Source organism: Lepidochelys kempii, chromosome 9 (assembly GCF_965140285.1).
Source record: "Lepidochelys kempii isolate rLepKem1 chromosome 9, rLepKem1.hap1, whole genome shotgun sequence".
NCBI classification, from domain to species: domain Eukaryota; kingdom Metazoa; phylum Chordata; order Testudines; family Cheloniidae; genus Lepidochelys; species Lepidochelys kempii.
Window position 1 is genome coordinate 8,398,818 of NC_136388.1, and position 20,385 is coordinate 8,419,202.

At 63.9% G+C, this 20,385-nt stretch overlaps 3 protein-coding genes across 5 annotated transcripts in view; 2 read left to right on the forward strand and 1 right to left on the reverse strand.

The window, feature by feature from the left end:
- Window positions 1-9,250, forward strand: part of FAM131A (family with sequence similarity 131 member A) — a 42,992-nt gene extending 33,742 nt beyond the window's left edge. Inside the window, exon 6 of the mRNA XM_073359221.2 lies at window positions 2,158-9,250. Coding sequence (XP_073215322.1) covers window positions 2,158-2,660 — 503 coding nt within the window. The 3' untranslated portion in view covers window positions 2,661-9,250. The remainder of the gene's footprint in view (window positions 1-2,157) is intronic.
- A 345-nt stretch (window positions 9,251-9,595) lies between these two features.
- LOC140916857 (heat shock protein beta-7) lies at window positions 9,596-11,881 on the forward strand. Its single transcript, XM_073358746.1, has 3 exons — window positions 9,596-9,925; window positions 10,940-11,091; window positions 11,295-11,881. Exons 1-3 carry the CDS (start codon window positions 9,745-9,747, stop codon window positions 11,481-11,483), a joined length of 522 nt encoding a protein of 173 aa, XP_073214847.1. The 5' UTR covers window positions 9,596-9,744; the 3' UTR covers window positions 11,484-11,881.
- A 1,360-nt stretch (window positions 11,882-13,241) lies between these two features.
- CLCN2 (chloride voltage-gated channel 2) overlaps window positions 13,242-20,385 on the reverse strand; it is a 45,350-nt gene continuing 38,206 nt past the window's right edge. Inside the window, exons 17-24 of one of the 3 annotated variants that reach the window (XM_073359223.2) lie at window positions 20,127-20,311; window positions 18,708-18,810; window positions 18,540-18,613; window positions 18,306-18,365; window positions 16,339-16,377; window positions 14,763-14,867; window positions 14,322-14,408; window positions 13,242-13,998 (exon numbers count right to left, since the gene is read on the reverse strand). In XM_073359223.2, coding sequence (XP_073215324.1) covers window positions 13,804-13,998; window positions 14,322-14,408; window positions 14,763-14,867; window positions 16,339-16,377; window positions 18,306-18,365; window positions 18,540-18,613; window positions 18,708-18,810; window positions 20,127-20,311 — 848 coding nt within the window. In that variant the 3' untranslated portion in view covers window positions 13,242-13,803. Of the gene's footprint in view, window positions 13,999-14,321; window positions 14,409-14,762; window positions 14,868-16,338; window positions 16,378-18,305; window positions 18,614-18,707; window positions 18,811-20,126; window positions 20,312-20,385 lie in introns of all 3 variants that reach the window. The other 2 variants (XM_073359224.2, XM_073359222.2) reach the window with 2 other exon arrangements.

The window sequence follows — 20,385 nt, forward strand, 5'->3', positions numbered from 1 at the left end:
AATTTGCATATCAAAGGCAGTCAGCAATAATCTGCCCACACTCCATCCAGAGAAGGGTCTAATTGCTCTTCTGTAATTAGAGGCAAAGTGGAAGAGCTGGCGGATGGGCGCCCGCCCCTGATTGGGTTTGTGGGCATGGAACGGCACCGCGGGCATTGGTCCCGTGGCACCCTCCCTCACTGCTGCTCTGACATGCCCCCAGCCCCTGGGCGTACTGACATGCTGCATTCCCTGGGAGGGACCCTGGCTGGGGCGCATCCTTCCCGGGGGGTTGGGGCTCTAAGCCTCAACAGATGGCGGCTTGTGGGAGAGGGAGCAACCCACTGATTACTGCTGCAGCCCCAATGTCCAAACTCGTTGCAAATTCATGTGTTAGAATCAAACGTTTAGAAGGATTTTTTTACAAAGTCCCTGGTTGGATTTTCAGGAGCAGGGAGGGTGAGAGGGTGGCATGGCTGGGGAGCGGGCTCTGGGAATGCTGGCGAACGTTAGGCACAGCATGGAAAGAGGCCTCCCCGCACACGGCTCTGCCCGTGCCACTCAATCCCGACTCCCTGAGCTCCGCACACACAGCTCTGCCGGTGCCCCTCGGTCCCGACCCCCAGAGCCCCTGAGCTCTGAGAGTGCTGCTGTGGGGGACCTGGCACAAAGCCCCCCAGGACATTTGTGTCAGAGCAAGTGCTGTGACCTGCCCCCTCGCTCCTGGGCATGGCCTCCCCCGAAGGGGCCTTCCAAGCTGCCTCTCCCTGGGGCCAGCCAGGCGTCACTGAGCTGCCCAAAAGAGTGCAGGGCCAATCCAGAGGGGTGGAGAGAGCCAGGCAGAGGCTACAGGGGCAAGAGAAGGGGAGTCTCTGCGCTGGGCAAGCTGCAGGGCCTCTTGCCAAGTGAGCCGAAATACCCCTCCGCTCAGAGGGTCTGATTTGCAGATCCCCTGAGGCACCCAGCTAAGGGCCAGGGTTTCCGACATGCCCCACAGCTCCCATGGGGACGCTCATGGGCAGATTTCCCGAGGGTCTGTGCACCCAGCATGCTGGGCACTGCACAGAACCTGGACCGTAGTCCTTGCAGGTGAGCAGGGCTTTGGCTCGGGTCAGAGGCTGCCCAGGAGCGCAGCACTCACTGGGGCTTAAAGGCATGGGCCCTGTGGGGCTAGGGTCCAGCCCTGCCTCTAGCCCATGCTCAGGTCCTTGGGATGTGTTTGTTTCTGTTTAACCAATTTATTTGAGCATAAGCTTTCGTGAGCTATAAACACCCATTTTTTCATGGTCTGTGTGTATAAAAACATCTTCTGTATTTTCCACAGTATGCATCCGATGAAGTGAGCTGTAGCTCACGAAAGCTCATGCTCAAATAAATTGGTTAGTCTCTAAGGTGCCACAAGTCCTCCTTTTCTTTTTGCGAATACAGACTAACACGGCTGCTACTCTGAAACCTTTGTTTCTGTTGCGTTTCCTTGAGTCACCCTTTTCCACAAGTTGCTTCCCAGGGGCTGGGCCTGTGGCATTATTCTAGCCATTGCGGGATCTCCAAAGGCCTCCCCCGAAGAGATCAGCCCAGCCCAGCCCTGGCTTGGGTCAGCCATAATGCTGTCACTTCCTGGCTCCCCACCCTTCATGTTCCCAGTGACACAGCTACTTGGCTGGATGCACACAGCTGCCAGCAGCCCCATCTGTCCGGGGCGACTGCTGGCCTGGTCAATGTCCTGGGTGCATGATGAGCTGCTGGTGTCCTGGCCACAGCTCCCTCCCTCACCCATCCCTTGGCTGCAGCTGGTATCGCATCTCAGCTGTTTGCAATGGGGCTGCAGGCAGCTGTTGTTGAGAGACAGAGGCAGCCAGGCTGGAGCAGGGGAGGGCGTCTCTAAAGCTAATGGGAGAGGAGTTGCAGTGCATGGGACAGAAAGCTCCCTCCCTGGGGGCCATGTGGGGAGGGGGAGTGAAAGGGCCGGGGGAAGCAGCCAAGGTGGGGGGAAAGACCTGCTTTAATCCACTTCTGCCCAGCAGCAAGGATTCTCCCCTTGGGCACATGCAGGAGGCCTGGCACTGCCTAGCCGGCTGCCAGGATACTCCCCCGCCCGGTGCTGTGGGGAGAGAGGGAGGCCAGGCCGGGAGGGGGAAACCGTGCTGCTGAAGCCAGGTCCCCCCTTGTGTGTTGCAGATGCTGCAGGCCACCTGCCGCCCGGCTCCTTCCTGAAGGATCTCCTCCGCAGCCACCCGTGCCAGCTCAGCGTCCGGCAGAGCTCCTGCGAGCCCGAGAGCGACTCCTCCCAGACCATCTCCCCGGAGACCTTGTGCTCCAGTCTCTGCAGCCTGGAGGACAGCCTGCTGCTCAAGGAGCTGGGCTCGCCGGGCGAACTGGCCGCCAAACTGCTGGGCTCCATGGCCGGAGGGGAGGAGATGCTCCTCTCCAAGCTGCCCCCTCAGACTGGAGAAAGTGCCTTCCAGAGCCTAGGACAGCTGGAGTGCCAGGACTCCCTGTACTCCATGTCCTGCACGGAGTCCTGCCTCTCGCCCACGGGGGACGACAGCCTGTCCTGCAAGGACGACCACACGGCATGCCCACTGCACGGGGACAGCTGCGGGGTTCGGAGGAAAGTCTCCGACGTGGCCTCTTCGGGGGTGGTGTCACTGGATGAGGAGGAGGAGGCTGAAGAGCAGTGAACTGGTCTTGGTCTGTGGCATGCTTCACCTGCCATTTCTGTCCCACTCCGTGACACCCCCGCCCCCCTCCGGGCCCCGTTCCCTGTTCTTCTTGTGGGCGAGTCCTGTCTGGGGTTGGCGTGAGCCTTAGCTGGGCAGAGGAGGATGGTGGAAGGAAAATCCAGCCCCCCCCACTGGCGGAGACTGGTGAAGCCTGAGGCCTCGCGGCCGGCCACCGGATGGATTTGCTTGCTGCGTCTCTCTCTCTCTCCCCCCTCGTCTGTTTTTTTGCATGGGAGTGTTTTGGGGATAACCAAAAGCCCTGAATTGGAGCCAACTGGACGTGACGCCATCTGAGACGGTTCTGAGCATGTTCTGCACCCCACCTCCGAACCCCTAGGGAGGCGCCTTTCGCTGTCGGGGGGCCTGGCTAGTGCTGTTAAAGCAACACGTGTACATTCCTAACGAAGATTAAACCCCCTGCTCCGGCCCCCCAAGCCCCGGCTCAGAGCACTGTGTTGGGCTGCTCTGCACTTGACTTGGGAGGCCGTTTTTCAACCCTTTGGCACAAACCAGCTCTTTGCTTTTATCATACTGGGTTTTATATCGTGAACCGACTCAAGGAGACGGCCGAGGGCAGAGCAGGTTTGTCGGGACGGAGCTGGACAGGAATCGCCATCTCTGCCGGGACAAGGGGGCACGGTCTGAGTTGGTGGGAGCGCGAGAGCAGATCTTTTTCTATATTTTTGTATGTTGTCTCTGTGTGGCCCTGGCCGGGAATGTTGGGGGACGCTCCAGGGTGACATGGTGCAGGGATTGGTACCACCCCAGGCTTGGCAATTAAGTATTAACTTCCCCATTGGACATCTTGGCCTCCGGAGAGCTGCCGTCTTGGGCTGGGCAGTGGGTAGAGCTCACGTTCCCCTTGCTGGAGTAATTTCGAATGATCCCAGGGATACTTTCTGCATGCACAGACACGGGCATGCACCTGTGGTCCCACATGTGTGCACACAAATGCACACAGACCCCCCCACGTGCTCATGCACATGCCCTCCACCCCCACTCTTCATGAGGGTGCTCAGCATTTTACAACCCCCATTCCTGCCTTGGAGAGCTGACCCTCTGCTCCGAGCCCCAGGGAAGCTTGGGCTGGGGTGAGATCCAGCCCTGCCCCCAGGTCTGAGTTGGGGGCTGGATCCAAATGGGCTCTTTTCTGGTTTGGCCATGGCCGTGGGATTTCATGCAAAGCCTTGCTCCCAGCTTGGGATCAAACCTAGCCCCTGATGCCCGCCCCAAATCCAGCCCTGGAGCTGACTGCCAGCCCTTGGGTCTGCCGGGGCGCACACGCAGATCTGAGCGTACACAACAGTGCCAAGCGCCTGCCACAGGCCAGTGGGAAACAAAACCCAAGTCCCAGCTGTGGTGAGTGCCGCAGGTTCCTGTCCCTCTAGCTGAGGTGGGAGCCCCCTCCCCTCCGGCAGGGGGGCTGTGGCTGGCTCCTGGCAGCTGCCGCTTTCGGCCTTACGGTTCAGGAATGCTGAGCCTGGCACCCAGTGGAAATGCAGGGGCCCGGCGGGATCTCAGCCTCGCCCTGCAGGTTCTCCCTTGCTGTCGTGGCTGTGATGGCCCCATAGCATTTGCCGCCCCACGTCAGGCTGTAGCTCCAACAAGTCGGCAGGCACCAGCCCCTGATGTTTGAGAGGCGCGGGGGGGCTGGGCTGGGTGCGTGGACTAGGACTCACGTCTGTGCTCCTTCACTCAGGCGCTAAATGGTGCCACGTGTGACCCTGGGAGACCTTGGGCATCGGAGCCCCTGCACTGTGCGTGTGCCCACAGCCTGGCGAGGTGGGGGGGGAGAACGTGGCAGCCACCCCCAAACTGGGCTTGTTCATGGTTAAGGGATCCTGCAGCTTTAAGGGTCCTGCTTGGCTGCTAGCTGGTGCTCACAGGTAGGGCCCTGATGGGGAGCTGGCTAGGAAGGGACGGCAGCGCCCCTGGGCCTGTGTGGGTGCCCAGGGGGAAGGGGGGGGCTGGACCATGCCTTGCAGGGGCAGCACCCAGGCACTGCCAGCTGGAGCAAGACTGGCTGGGTGCTGATGGGGCTGCTCGCCCTGCGTTGCTCCCAGCAGTGATTCCCAGGGACAGGGCAGGGCCCCAAGCAAGGGGACTACCTTGGGCAGCGAGAGCTGCAGCTTCTGCCCCTTCTGCTCTAGCCAACCCCCATGGCCAGCCCGGGCGGGCCCAGGCCCTGGTGTGCTTGGCCTGGCCACTCTTCCCACCCCCCATGCTATGGCCTCCCCCATGCACCCAATGGCTTGTGTCCATCCCCCCTCACAATAAGCTATGACTTTTCCCATCCCTCCCCCCCCCACTGGCTCGTTCCACCCTCCTACAGGTACACAATGGTCTGTCATTCCCTCCCACCATGGCCTTCCCCATGCATCCAATGGCTTGTGTCCCCCCCCAAGCTATGACTTGTCCCATCCCCCCTGCCTGTTCCACCCACCCACCCACACAGACACAGTGGCCTGTCATTTCCCCCTCCCGCTCCCCCCACTCTATGGCCTTCCCCAATGGCTTGTGTCCCCCTTGCCCCCACACACAATGGCCTGTCCCCTGTCCCCGCTTCACAGTGGCTTGTTTCCACCTCTCACACACAAAATTGCCTGCCCCCCCGCCACTGTAGCCTGTTCCCTCCCTAGCCCCGCCACTGACCTGTCCAGTTCCCCCCGACACATACTCTATGGGCGGTTTCCCTCTCCCCCCCTGGCACACACAATGGCTTGTCTCCCCCCCCAGTGCCGGATTGCACCCTGGCCATTCCAGTGTCTGCTACGTTATGTTTACCAATGCAATTCATTAAAGCAACGGGTGGGCCGTGAGCGTTGCTGCCTGGCTGCCGTGGGACCCTCTCCTCCCCAGTCCCCGATCTCCCCTGACACTTCACACTGCCCTGCAGTCCCCAAATGTGCCAAACAACTCCTCCTGCAGGAGCCAGTGCGGGACCTGGGTGCAGGGAGCCCCTAGGGTATGAGGCAGCCTGGGGCCCCTGTGCTGCCCCCCAGGTCCCCAGAGCTCCCAGCAGGGCCTGCCCCCTCCTGCTTTATTGAAATTCAACCAGCTGATCAAGTGCCTAAACTAGGGTTCAGGCCTGGCCTGTGGAGCTCCTGAGGAACTGACTCTGGGCAAGGGGAGGTTGCATCTGACCCCGGGGCTCGGCCCGCGCCCCAACCTGGCTCTCGAGCAGCCAGTCCGTGCCTGCACCTTGGCAGAGCGTCTGCCTGCCTCAGAGATGCCGCTGGATGCTGAGTAGCACCGGGCATTGCCCGGGACTGCCCCAGTCTCTGGCCAGTGCGTCTGCTCAGGGCCCGGGATGGGGAGTGAATGGGGGTCAAGCTGTCACCGTCTCCCTGCAGAGAACCGGGGATGTGGGAGGGTGTTAGCAAGCTCTTGGGCCAGAGAGTCAGTGTCCGGGGTCCAGGGATGGATCCCAGGGCACTGGGACACGTTGTGCTGGGAAGCTGCCTGACCCAGGGAGGCGGGGGGTGCCATTGTCCCGTCTAGGCCATGGGCCTGAGGAGGAAACGTGCCCCTGATTGGAGGGCTGATGCTGCTCCCCGAAGGCAGCAGTGACTTTCCAGCCGGGTGACATGAGGCCAAACCTGCTTCCGCCAGCGGGCACGTGCCTTGCTCACAGCCCAGGGGCAGGCAGCGGGGCCTGAGGGCTTGGGGACGGTGTCCCAGAATGGCTGGCACAGGCTTAGCGCTTGCAGTGACCTTGTAGCAGACAGCAAGGGGACGTGGAATCAGGTTTTCTCCACTGTGCCTGGTGGTTTGTTATCGTAGGGTCGCACGAGTGCTGTGGGCTGTGCATGCTGCTGTATTATTACAGGGTTGCTTGAGAGCACTGGACCACGCATGCTGTTTTGTTATTGTAGGGTTGCTGACAAGTGCTGGGCTGAGCATGCTGGCTTGTTATTGTAGGGTTGCTTGCACAAGGTCTGAGTCAAAGCCCTTTGAAGACACTGAAAAGCCTCCCCTGGCTCCCCCAGGCTGTGGATTGGGCCCAGAGGCGAGCACGAGCGAGCTCTGTGCCTTCTCTGGATTGCTCGCCTGCGAGCCCCAGACCCTGCACCCCTGACGGGCTGGGCTGGAAGCTTCTCCCCAGGCCCTGGTGCCTGAGCCAGCCTGAGTGGGTGGCACGGTGGGCTACTAGATCTAAATGCTCGGGGGGGAGGTGGTTCTCGCTGGGCCCGGGGGAGCAACTGGCTCTTTTAACTCGGCCAGGGAACCCCAGGATTTGGGGGAGGAAGGGGAAGCTGACCTGCTCCTCCCCAACCCTCTGCCACGGACCCCTTCAATCTTCCCTCCCATTCAGGCTAAGGTCTATATGGGCCCTGGGCAGCAGTCTCTCCTGGGGCACTCCCCACCCCACGTTTCCCCACATAGCCCAGGCCCCACTGTGCCCCACCCCAGCAGTGCCCACACGCCGCTCCCCACCGCTGTTGTCGGGCAGCCCCCCGAGCAATGAGTCTGAGTCTGGTCCCAGCACCCGCCCCCGGCCCGTGCCCTCACACCATGGACTCTGGCCCCCTTGCTGATAGGCTGTGGGCTCCCCACCCTCTAAGGGACTGAAGCCTCCCTCGCTCTGGGAGACACTGGCAGGTGGGCTCCCCCGGACACACAGATGGGCACTACCTGCAAGGGTCTGAAACGCCCCTTCCCCCAGGAACATAAGGCAGCTCCGCCAGCCCCTGCTCCCTGCTTGGAGTGGGCGACAGTGGCCATGTGCCAGCGTGCCGGAGACTCGGCCGTCAGAGGGGCAGCTCCCAGCTGCAGCCGTGGGGCAGAGGTGGTGGGAGACCATGCTGGTTGCTAGCCCCTCCCGTCCGAGAGACTCTGGGCACATTCACAAACACTCCCATGTTAACCCTGCCCATGCCCAGGGCGTGGGCATCACCCCTTTATGACAGCTGGGGAAACAGAGGCCCGGGGAGGGGACGGCCCAGATCCTTAAAGGTATTTAGTCACTGAATGCCCATTGAGTTCAATGGGAGTTAGTCTCCTTCATATCCTTGCTGATCGGTGCTGAAGTGGCTTGCCCAAATGAGGAAAAGAACCCAGGAGTCCTGACCCCCAGACATCTGCCCTACCCATTGTAGCACGCTCTCTCCTAAGGAGCCTGGCTCACAGAGGGGCTGCCCGACACCCCAGAGAACCTAATAACGCAGCATCTGGAAGGGGAAAGGCAACTAGGAGGGGGTGGCTAGCAGCGCTGGGCAATTGCTAGTCCCTGGGCCTTCCCCAGCCTGTGGCAGGAGCGGGTGACTCCGATTGCACTTCACCTGAAGGGGCTATGCAGGCATGTGGCCGCGTGGTGTGCGTACGTGTGTGCTTGTGTTGCCCACATACAGGTGGGTGTGTGTGCACACGCCTGTGAGAGGTGGGCATGTGCATAGGCACATGGCTGTGAGGGGAGATGTGTATGTGCCGGGAGGTGAGGTGTGGGTGTCCATGTCCATGCACAAATGTGGGGGGGGGGGTGCGCGCATGTGTGTGTGTTGTACAGGTCTGAGGGGAGATGTGTGCATGCACACTGCTGTGAGGGATGTGTGTGTGTGTGTGTATGAGGGGGAGGAGGTGTGACCACACATGATGTGAGGGGAGGGGTGTGTGTGTTCACACAGATGTGATGGGAGGGGTGTGTGTAGTCAGCGATGTGAGGGGAGGGGTGTGTGCATGCACACGGCTGTGAGGGGAAGGGGGTGTGTACACACACAGTTGTGATGGGAGGGGTGTGTGTACTCATCGATGTGAGGGGAGGGATGTGTGTATTCACACAGATGTGATGGGAGGGGTGTGTGTACTCACCGATGTGAGGGGAGGGATGTGTGTATTCACACAGATGTGATGGGAGGGGTGTGTGTATTCACACAGATGTGAGGGGAGGGATGTGTGTACTCATCGATGTGAGGGGAGGGATGTGTGTATTCACACAGATGTGATGGGAGGGGTGTGTGTACTCACCGATGTGATGGGAGGGGTGTGTGCATGCACACGGCTGTGAGGGGAAGGGGGTGTGTACACACACAGTTGTGATGGGAGGGGTGTGTGTACTCACCGATGTGAGGGGAGGGGTGTGTGTATTCACACAGATGTGATGGGAGGGGTGTGTGTACTCACTGATGTGAGGGGAGGGATGTGTGTATTCACACAGATGTGATGGGAGGGGTGTGTGTACTCACTGATGTGAGGGGAGGGGTGTGTGTACTCACCGATGTGAGGGGAGGGATGTGTGTATTCACACAGATGTGATGGGAGGGGTGTGTGTACTCACTGATGTGAGGGGAGGGATGTGTGTGTACACACACGGATGTGCTGGGCAGTGTGTGTCGTGGGGCAGCAGGCTGGGAGTGGGGAGGAGTGTCCCATGGACCCTGTCTTGGTCCCCAGGAGCCAACCCCGGGGCCGCGTGGCCTCGCACTGTGCTTGGGGACCGTGAGCCGCCGGCCTGGCCCTGTGGCCGCTGAGAGCCGCTCTCTGTTGTCCTGTGTCCCAGCTGCCTGTGGCCGTCCTGCCAGGCCTTGAATAAAACAAGTCTTGTTACTGCAGTGCCGTGTGGGCGCGTCCTTGGTGGGTCTCATCCACTTCCCTCCATGGGCGCCTTGCGTTCCCCAGGGGCCCGACCCCGGCGGGGACAATGGCCAGCAGGGGCCAGGGTGACCACCTCTGAGCGGGCCGGATCTCGAGGGAATGGCATCCCAGGGTCCTGCCTCCTGCGCCATAGGGTCCTGCTGAAGTACCCCAACCATGGCCAGTCCTGCCCGAGAGTCCCCCTCCCTGCTCCAAAGGGGATCCAGCCCCTTCTCCATCCCCGGGGGCTGCGGTGGCCATGGTGATGCTGGCCCCCCCCACTCTCCACATGCATGCGGGCCTGCCAGGCGCTATCTGGGAACAGGGCCGCCTTATCTCGCATTCCAGGGGCCGGTGCCATCAGACACCTTGCTAATTATGGGCATCTCCAGGCTCTGGCCGCCTTCCCGCCCCTCCCCTCGCTCCCTCTCCCAGCAGTGACCCGTCTCCTCCGCGGGCCGGCACCAGCGCCATGGCGTCCGTCAGCTCGTCCTCCACCTATCGCTCGGAGCGGATCAGCACTTACAGCCAGAACGCGCCCCCCGCCGAGCCCTGCTTCGAGCCCCGCGGGCGCTTTGGGGAGGAGGGGGACAGGAGCTCCCTGCGCCACGGCCCCTTCGCCGCGCGGGCCCGGGACTCTTATGGATACACAGGTGGGGGCCGTGGGTGTGGGGGGACCCAACCCCACACATGCCTCAGGGTGCTATAGCCACTGCTTGCACAGGGGCAGGACGGTGGGGAGGGGCTCGTGGGCCAAAGAAGGTGAGAGCCTACTACTGCTACCAGCTCCCGGAATCCCTCCTGTTGGGCGAGTGGGCGAGGCCTGTGCTTTCAGCGCTATGGTGCTGGTTCAAAGCCCCTGACCACCCAGGCAGGTCCTTGCCTTTACACCCAGGGAGGGGAGGGAGATGCAGCCCCCATGGGGTGTGGGGTGGCCAGTCAGCCTCTGCAATCCCCAGAGGCCCAGGGTTGTGCTCACCCTTTGGGGTGAGGGTTCTTCATCCCATGCTCCCCTTCCAGGCCCCCCCAGCTTGTTAGCCAACCCCCCCACACTCAATCCTCCCATCCCTCACTAGCCTGACCCCCACCCCAGCAATCATCCCCCCCCCCATAGCCAGATCCCCTTCCAGCCCCTGGCTTGCCAGCTAGATCCCACCCCCATCAATCCTCTGATCTCCCACTACTCAGACCCCCCCCTTTCAGCAACCCCCCCACCGACCCTGGCTTGCTAGTCAAATGCCCCCTTGAGTCAACCCTGACTGCCAGCAGACCCCCTACCAAAAGCCAGAGAGCCCCAAGAGCCGGCAGCTCCTCCCCCATGCCTGCTCGACAACTAGCCTGGTTGTCCTGAGCAAAATCAAGGGACCCCCCCCCCCGCTGCAAAGGCACCTCGGGGTGACAGACCCAGCCAGCACCGGCCACACTCGCTGCACCAGCAGTCCACCATGGGAGGAGGCAGCTTGGCTTTCCCCCTGCCTGCCGGGTGCCAGCCCCCGCCTGCCCCCCACCACTGCCCCCCGACACCCCACTGTGACCCCTCCCATAGCTCCTACTGACACCCCCACGGCTCGCCAGGCCGTCTCAGCACCTGCCACACGGTGCAGCCCCCGGGCCTCTGTGGGCTCCTGGGGCCTCATCCCTCCCCCTCACTGCCCCGCTCCGTGCAGGGTCTGCGGGCTCCGTGCGCCCCTGCAGCCTGGGCAGCAACGTGCGAGCCGGGGGCGACACGTACCAGGTGACGGCCGACGTGAGCCAGTTCGAGCCGCAGGACGTGGTGGTGACCACGTACAACTACCACATCATCATCCAGGCCGAGAAGGTGAGGAGCTGGGGTCGGGGGGAGCGAACAAGGCACGGCGGGAATGGGGTGGCTGGGACAGGAGCAGGGAGCTGCCCGCTGCCCCCACGCCTGCCCCAGTCCCTATGGCGCCCCCCTCCTGGGAGGGGCGGGGCTGAACGGGGCTGTGCTCAGCAGGAACGTGGCTCGTGCCCGCTCTCACGGGGTGTTTGTGTCCCTGGTAGGTGGCAGAGGACGGCACCGTCTCCAACACGTTCACCCACAGGTGCCAGCTCCCCGAGGACATGGACCCCCTGTCTGTCAGCTGTGCCCTCACCGACGCGGGCCTGCTGGTCATCAAGGCCAAGCGCGGCGTGGCTGCCAAGGCGGGCGAGACGCCCCTGCCGCTGTACCGCACCGAGGTCCAGCTGTGAAGCCCCTGGGCACATCACCCGCCCCCCCACCCCGCAACCTGACAGATGAGCTGGGCAGGTGACCCACCACCCCGCCCGGCCACATGTGTCGAGGGCGGGGGCAGCTGGCGGGGCCCAGCATGCCCCGCGGTAAGGCAGGCTGACTCAGTAGGCGGCCGGGCAGGCTGGGACCACGGGCTCCATGGGCCTGCCCTGCTGCATGGCTGGGGCATGCACGCTGCTCCTGGCGTGCAAAGGGCTGCCCTGGGCCAGGCTGAGCCAGTCACTCACCCAAGCCTGTTGCACTGGGGCTCCCTGGGCCTGGCGCTGTCCTGTGCGGGGGCCCGTGCTACTGGCTCCCAGCACCTGGCTGGTGGCTCACCCCGGCTCCTGTTCGGAATAAAGGTTTCTCCCACCCATGGCTGTGTCTGGGCCATTCCTCGCGGCCTGCGGCTTGCCCCAGCCCCCCCCACTCTGGGCGCTCACCCTCCCCTTGGTACAACACAGCAGCCTCCTCTGCTGGTGACGCATGTCTCAGCCCCTTACCCCGACTTGCCAGGACCCTGCATCCCCCCCCCCCCCCCCGCCGTGCGCTCTGGCTGCTCCCTGAACCCGCTGCTGGCTGCAGAGCTGCCTCCAGGGTGGTGCCGACCCAGGGAGTGGGGCCAGCCGGCATGGGGAGCTCCCCACCCCAGAGCCAGCGCCAGCGGGGCTCCCCCGGTGGGGAGCACACAAGCTCCTCGTTTGGCAGTGAAGGGACAGGGAGACCCAATTCACAGCAGCGTGGGGAAGGCCAGGCCTGTTGCCAACCTTCCTGGGGCGTGGGGAGGGCTGCATGGTCCCACCCGCCAAGCCCACCCGGCCCCCAGCTGTTTCGGTGCAGCAGCTCCCTCCACTGGCTGGTTGGGGTAGGAGCGGCATGCAGGCCCACCCCCCCTCCCCCTCCTCCCCCCCCCCCCCCGCTGGTCCCCTTTGCAGTTGCAAGGCTGCTGAGCAAAATCAGCTGGTGCCAGGCTGTAGCAATGTGCCCCACCCCCCAGCCCAGCTGCATCAGAGGTGCCTGGCATGCAGCAGCCGCTCGTTGAGTTACTTTATTGCTCTATTTATAAAGTCCTTTTATTAAATTAATATAAAAATCTCTGTATTTACATCCTGGCCCGCGCAGGGCCCAGAGAGACCCGGTCGCTGCCCGCCCCCGGCTCCGAGCCCCTGGGACCCTGCCCAGGGCCAGGCAAGAGCAGCCATGCTGGGGAGGGGGGGCTCAGTGAGACTGGCGGGGGGGAAGTGCTTGTGCTGTTCACCCTGGGCTCCAAGCCAAACTCACCTCTGGCCTCGGCTAAGCCCAGCTGCCCTCTCCCCACTGCGCCCTGGCCCCGTACCACAAACCACCCCCAGAGGTAGCATGGTTGACGGACTCGACGGGAGATTGACTAGCGAGGGGGGGCCTGCGGCTCAGGACTGAGGAGCACCGGCAGGTCGAGCCAAGGGGGAGGGCTGTGGGTTGGGATTCAGGGGCACTGGCAGAGCTGGGGGGGGGCAGAGCCCGTGGCAGGTGTAACCAGGGGAGGGGAGCAGCTGTGGGTCAGGATTCAGGGGCACTGGCAGAGCTGGGGGGGGCAGAGCCCGTGGCAGGTGTAACCAGGGGAGGGGAGCAGCTGTGGGTTGGGATTCAGGGGCACTGGCAGAGCTGGGGGGGGGGCAGAGCCCGTGGCAGGTGTAACCAGGGGAGGGGAGCAGCTGTGGGTTGGGATTCAGGGGCACTGGCAGAGCTGGGGGGGGGGGCAGAGCCCGTGGCAGGTGTAACCAGGGGAGGGGAGCAGCTGTGGGTCAGGATTCAGGGGCACTGGCAGAGCTGGGGGGGGGGCAGAGCCCGTGGCAGGTGTAACCAGGGGAGGGGAGCAGCTGTGGGTCAGGATTCAGGGGCACTGGCTGAGCTGGGGCTGGAGGGCCCGGGGGTGAGACAGTTGCAGAGTCGGGGGCGGGGGGATTAGCCCTCAGTGCTGTTTGGGGACCAAGGGGCCCCTGGCAGCGGGGGGTGGTGCTGGATACGGCCTTCTGCCCCCAGGAGCCCCGCGCCAGCTGTCCAGAGAACCTCGCATGCGGAGCCCGGGGGCTGGACTTGGTTCACCCTTCCTCTTCACCACACGGGGGCTGCCGGGGCAGCTCCGGGGGCAGGGCTGACGGCAGTGGCTTGCTGGGGCTCCGGCTCCGGCTGGCAGTGCAGGGTGCCAGGCCTGCAGGCTCCAAGGTGCAACGGCACCGGTGCCACCGTCGCGGGGGCTGGCGGTGTCTGTCGTGTCCATCAGCAGCCGGGGCGGGCTCTACCCGCCGGCCCCGCCCCTCACGGGCTCTTCTCGTCCGTCTCGGCGGGGCTGGACTCGCGGGGGATGGAGAGGCGCCGACACCGGTCCCACAGCTGGCGGACGTCCGCGGCCTCCACCTCACTGCTGCTGGCAGTGCTGTCCCGGAAGCTGGCCAGGGGCGGCCGGACCTTCACGCCCTTGGCAGTGACTGAGCCCTCGATGGCCTTGCGCAGCTGGGGGCAGAGAAGGCTCAGCCACGTGGCATGAGGAATTCTCCCCGCCCATGTCCCCAGCTGCATGAGGGCACCTGGGGCCCTTCTCCCCCACCCCCAGCTGCAGGAAGCACAGGGGAGCGGTGTGCAGGAGGGTCTCCAGAGACACCGTCCCTGGAGATTGGTGGCACCCTATGCTCCTGGGCTCAGGGTGGGGGGAAGGCACCATTGCTCACCCCCCAGGAGGGCTCAGGGGTTCTGTTCCTGCCTCCATGTGATGAGTCCCATAGGGCTGATTCCCCCCTTTCCCAGGGTGTTTGGGAGGTACCCCAGGACTTGCTCACCTCTTTGAGGGACACCATGCCAACGAGGCGCCCAATGCTGGTCACGTACGCGTGGTCCACGCCCAGGAGCGAGAAGATGGTGTGAGTCTGCAACAGAGACGGGGCTCAGGGTCTGCGGGGCGGGGAGCTGGCCAGGCTCCACTGGGGCTTGGGGCCCACAGGGCTGGGAGAGCCAGAGGGGACCCCGCACTGGGGGAGTCTGCTGAGACGCAGCCCTACGCACACTGCAGAGGATATGGGGGGTGGATCTGCAGAGTTCAGAGCTGAACCAGCCATGCCAACATGGGGAAGGGGCAATATTGATGAGCCCGGGGAGCCAGGCCCCAGGGCAGAGGACACAAGATGGGGAGCTGGGCTCGGGCTGTCAATGCACCCCTGTGCTGTGCACATGCAGCCAGCTGCCAGGCGCTCCAAGGAGCACGGGACCCCTGGCCACCCCACCTTGTGCAGGGAGGTGCTCTCCACCAGCTGGAAGGGAGCAGGGTCGATCTTGCTGTTGTTGAAGTTCACGGGCTGGTCCAGCTGCTGCTTCTCCCACTCCATGATCTGAAAGGCAGAGGGGCCGTGAGCGCCAGAGACGGGGGGAGAGGCAGGGTGGGCCTCAACGGATGGGCAGGGCAGTCCAAAGCCCAGTGCTCTCCCAATACTCCACCTGCAGCCCCATGCCCTGCCCAAGGCGGGGGGCGTGGGGGGGAAGGGAGGGCACTGCCTGGCTCAGGGCCAAGGAACAGGACACACGGAGGTGACAGCTTTGATCCAGGCCCAGGACCGGGGGACTGGCTGGATATGGCAGGCAGGGAATCGGACATGCAGCCTTTCCCCCTAGAGGACGCTGGCTCCGATCTGGCTCCAGGGTGGAGGACTGGCCGGCTCAGGGGATGGGGAATGGGACGCCCCCACTAGGGGGAGATGGCTTGGATCCAGCCCACCGGGAGCAGGCCCCATTGGTTACCGGGGGTTGCGTGCCCAGCTCGACAGCCCCCCAGCGGCTGCCCGACTGTCACTCCCTGGCCCCGCTCAGCACAAGGCCAAGGCTGCATGGGCCCATGGGCAGAGCCTCCTCGCCCTCAGCTGCACGGGGCAGCGGGCTCCCCTGGCAGGAGCGGGCATCTGCCTGTGGCCCAGCAGGGTGGTGCATGCGGCTCCCCCCGAGCTGCGGGGGCTGTTCGAGCCCAGCCCTGCCATCAGCCGCTGCCGCAGCGGGACCTGCCTCCTCTGCCTGGCACATGCACAGAAGCCCCGCAGCCTCGCCCCACACCTGGGGGGCTCCGCCTCCCCTCCCCAGTGCCCAGGGCCTCCCCCCGGGCCCCGCCTGGCCAGGATTTGCCCATGGAGGGGCAGCTCTGACAACATTTAGTGCGAGGGAATTGAGGAGATCCTCTCCCAGCTGCCTCCCCCTACAGGACTGAGCCTCTCCAGCCAGTCCCTCTCCCCTCCCCAGCTCCTCTCCTTGTGCCCCCACTGCTACCTCCCCACATTCCCTCCCTTTCTCCACAGGACCCATGGGCAGCATGGGGGAGGGGAAGAGCAGGGGGCGGGACTGCCCTGCCTCCAGCCCCCTGGAGAGCAGAGCTGGGCAGGGGCCCTGGGGAGCAGGACCTCTCAGCTCCTGGCAGGCGGAATGGCTGGGGTGGGAGGGGCATATTCACTGGGCGAGTGACACGGGTGGTGCCATGAGGACTTGGCAAGGCAGAGCAGGCTCCCCAGAGCCCGGCGGCCCCCAAACTGTGTGGGTGTGGGGGGGTGGTCCCCTCGCTGCGCCCAGGAAGTGTGGGCTTCAGCAGAGCCGGGGGAGCAGGGCAGACAGATCCCTTTGCTCTGTGCCAGCTGGCCCAGGGGCAGCTCCTGACCAAGGGGTGAGGGAGACTCAGCCCTGGGCATCCCACCAATGTGGCCCTCACCCTGGGGAGGGACAGGGCCCGGCTGGCCTGGCCCCCAGGAAAGGACTCAGGGCCCTTCCATCTGCAGGGTGCCACAGTGGCAGGGCCTGGCGCATGGTGCCCCTGCTGGCACTCACCTCGGAGGGGCTCATCTCGCCAGGCAGCTCATACTGGTCCTGCAAGGGAGGGAGGGAGGCGGAGTGTTAGCCAGGCTGTGGGGACGTGGAGCCGGTGCGTGCCACGGAGCCAGGGTGGGCATGATCGTGCCCGATCGGGCACTGACTAGGTGAGCTTGGGGCTCCCTCCAGCCTCCCGGCTCAGAGCACAGTGCTGATTGTGGCAAGGAGCAACCCGGCCCACCAACACTCCCTGCTGCGCCCAGATCCCCACTCTTCCCCCTTCAGCCCAGCTCAGCTCCCTCGCCCTGCCTTGTCTCAGGCCCCTCACAGTGCCCTGCTTGAACCTGGATTTCCCCCCTCCCATGCCCTGCATCCCAGCTCCCCTGACTCTGGCTCTGCAGGACACTGCTGGCCACAGAAGCCAGGCTGCACCCCACTGCTCAGCTCCCCCCCTCGACGCCCCAGACACCTGCTCTCCACACTCCCTCTCCCCATGCTGCTCCAGAGCTCACTCCTCTGCTGCAGGGAGCAGTCCCCCTGCCTGCCCTGCCCAAGGCCCAGGGCCCAAGGAGGGTGCAGGGGTTCAGGCTCGAGCCTGGGAGCTGCAGGTTCTAGTCCCTGCCGCGCCATATATTCCCCTTTGGTGAGTCCCCCAAGCCCAGAGGCCCAAGGTATTTAGACACTGAACTCCCATGCCATCGATGTCAATGGAGGTTAGGAGCCCAAATACCTCGGAGGGTCTGGGCTTTTGTCCTTCTGTGCCTCAGGTCCCATCCAGTGCTCAGCTGCTCCAGGGTCAAGGGCAGAAGCAGGGGGATCTGCCTCTCTGGTCTGCCTGCCCGGGGGGGAGCTGGCTGCAGTGTTACTCCCCCTCTCAGCCGACTGCCGCCCCTCGCTCCGGGCCTCCTACACCTGGGGGCCTCCCGTGAACACACTCCAAGCTCAGCCCCCCTCCCCCGAAAGCTGGCACTGTGCCCCTCTCACAAGGGGTTGCATGTAGTTGGGGGCGCCTGGCTCTGGGGAGGGATCACAGGCCCCTTTGCGCTGGCAGCCCCTCGCTGCTCGCAGCCTGGCGTGCCCTCAGCGGTGCTCCTCTGCCCTCAGGGGCTCCCGGAGCCGCCTCTGCAGTCTGGCTCATCCCAGGCCAGAAAGGCACGGGAGGGGAGCACCCACAGGCGTGAATCGGGAGAGCTCACTGGGGGAGGGGAGGTAGATCGGCAGGGGAAGGAGCGATGATCTAGGATGTGCTAATTTCCGAGTGGATCGTCGCCGGATTGGTCCGTTGGAAGGAGCGTTAAAAGGCTTCCATTGGATCAGCTGGGAGAGGGGAATCAGATCAGCTCAGGAGGTATTGATTTCTGATTGGCTGGTAGGAGTGGATCATTGCCAGATTAGTCGGTTGGAAGGAGCGTAATTAGGCTCCCACTGGATCAGCTGGGAGAAGGTGAAATGGGATGTGGGGGTCAGATCAGAGACCATACTGTGCTGAAAGTCCCCAGAGCTCAGCATGGCTCCAGGAGTGGAGCGGGGGGTGTGTCTGTGGGGTGGGGGGATGGACATAGGAAATCCGCTCTCCTTGCCCATCCTCTGCACGTGGCAGACAGGCTGTATAGGGGCGGGGCAGGCAACGGCCGGGGCCAGTCTCTGCAACACGGGAATGCTTCTGCTTCTTGCCCCTTGGGCCACCCTGATCGTCACCCGTGCGCTGGGAGTCAGGATGCCTGGGTTCTATCCTTGGCTCAGCCACTGCCTGGCCATGGGGAGGAGGTCCCTCCCCGCCTTTGCGCCTCGGTTTCCCCACCTGTAAGCCGGTGTGGTGACCCCACAGCAGGGCCCGGGGATTCATTAAGGCGTGCCAGGAAGGGCTCTGCAGCTGGAAATCCCGAGGGAGGCTGCAGATGGTTGGAGGTGTGGGGCGCCCTCAGCACAGTTCGGGGGAGGGTGGCGGCTGGCCTGTGGTTGGCCAAGGCGCGGCACACACTTACCGCGATGGAAATGCGGACGCGCTTCAACTTGCGCTTTTCGGGTGGTGCTGAATTCTCAGACTTTTTAGCCACGAGAAAAACAGGAGAGAAGACAGAGGCATTATGGGAAACCACAGCGGCCTGGCCGGGCGCCATCGCCCCAGGGCCTCGGGTGGGGGCTGGGCACAGAGCAGGGGCCAAGGTGCCATGGTGGTGGGGAACACCGTCTGGGGGGGCGGGTGGAGGGGCACTCACCTCAGCGGGCTCCATGGCAGCGCTGGTGCAGAAGAGGCTCTTGAGGGCAATGCCCAAGTGATCTGGGCTCCTGGCTGGGGACACACAAGCAGAGAAACCGTTAGTGCAAAGGGCAGTGAGCCGGGAGCCTGGCCGGCACTATGGGGCCACGGGGACGGGGGGGCTCACCTGTGGGGCTCTCCAAGGTGCTGGGACTTCGCTTGAGTGCCGGCTTCAGGGGCTTGCGGGACGCTCCGTGTGGCGGGGCCGATGAGGATTCCTCCGTGCTGATCTGGGGGCAGCATGTACAGGGGGCTTGAACCAGCACCTGAGCCTGGTAGGGTGGGGTGAGTCCAGGGCATCCCACCCCGAGTTTCCCAGGTGGGATGGGGAACGATGTGACGAAGTGGGACTGTTCTTAATGTTTCCTCTGAATAGTGTGGGGGTGCCTCAGTTTCCCCTAGGCAGTTCTTAAGTATCTAGGTGGTGGGATAAGGGCGTATGATCATTGCAGAGCCCTAGAGGGCAGGTGTGTGCAGGGGTCTGGACACAGAGAATGGCCGACACCCTGTTTCCTGGCAACTGATGGCCTGGGCCCTTCTCCCCTGCAAGGTGAGAGCTGAAGGGTTGGAGATCAAAGGAATCAGGTGCCCTCCTGGCCCTGGAAAGGGACAAAGCCCAGAGGAGGGGGGGCTGGAGAGAGTTTCAGTTTGGGGCTGGCTGGGGACATGGAGTGAAGTGCAGATGTGGTTGTCTGGCTCACTGCCCCCCAAAATGGACCCGGCTGAGGGGTCCTGTTCTCTGCACCTACAAGCTCTGTGTTAGACCATGTTCCTGTCGTCTAATAAACCTTCTGTTTTACTGGCTGGCTGAGAGTCACGTCTGACTGCAGAGTTGGGGGGCAGGACCCTCTGGCTTCCCCAGGACCCCGCCTGGGCGGACTCGCTGCGGGAAGTGCACGGAAGGGCAGAGGAGGCTGAATGCTCCGAGGTCAGACCCAGGAAGGTGGAAGCCGGGTGAACTGCTTGCCCTGCAGACAGGCTGCTCCCAGAGAGGAGACTTCCCCAGAGTCCTGCCTGGCGTCGTAGGGAGCAGCTCCAGAGCAGCGCCCAGGGACCCCGTGACAGGCGAGTCCAGGGCATCCCATCCCCAGTTCAGCAGGGGTGGGGGGGCAGAATTTCCCACAACCAGCCAGGTGGGATGGGGAACCATGGGCCTGGGGCATCCATACCCCATCCAGCCCAGCCCAGTTCAGGGAGGCATAGTTCTGGGATGCCCCATTACCAGGCCAATCCAGAGCATCCCAGGCCAGAGGGAGGGCGGGTAGGCAGGGGCCCAAGGTGCACCATCCAGGCCAGGAAGATTTAGACCTGCGCTCACAGCCAGCCCAGACTTGACCAGATTGGCGTGAGGAACGGGGGGGGGGGGGGGACAGACTCCCAGACAGAAGCCTCTCGAAGGCCTGGGAGCGCTGGGTGCTTTGGGGTTTCCAGCCAGCGGCTCCCTGCATGGCAGTGGGGTGAGGGTGCAGCGGGCCCTGGGCATCCCATCACCAGCCCAGCCCTGGCAGTCGGGCAGGGGATCCCCATGCTGCCCCCTGCCTCTCACCTGGAACTGCACTCCCGGGTGGGAGGCCCCGTGGCCGGCCTTGTCCTGGGGCTTCTCGGCGACGCTGCTCCTCCCGGCCTGCGCCCTCTCCTGCATGTACTGCAGGCGGTGCTGGTAGCCCAGCTGGCTGCTCAGCAGCGCTGCCACCTGGGCCCGCTCGATGGAGCCCAGCAGGATCATGGACTCTGCAGGAGACCAGCCCCAAAGGGCCGCCAGCCCGTCAGCTTGGGGGTCACAGCTGGGAGCGGCGTTAGCTTCC

What these genes read in the sequence shown, in the direction of transcription:
- LOC140916857 (XM_073358746.1), top strand. Translation starts at nt 9,745, where the DNA reads ATGGCGTCCGTCAGCTCGTCCTCCACCTATCGCTCGGAGCGGATCAGC. An exon ending in GGACTCTTATGGATACACAG is followed by an intron (nt 9,926 to 10,939) that starts GTGGGGGCCGTG and finishes CGCTCCGTGCAG; the next exon opens with GGTCTGCGGGCTCCGTGCGC. An exon ending in TCATCATCCAGGCCGAGAAG is followed by an intron (nt 11,092 to 11,294) that starts GTGAGGAGCTGG and finishes TGTCCCTGGTAG; the next exon opens with GTGGCAGAGGACGGCACCGT.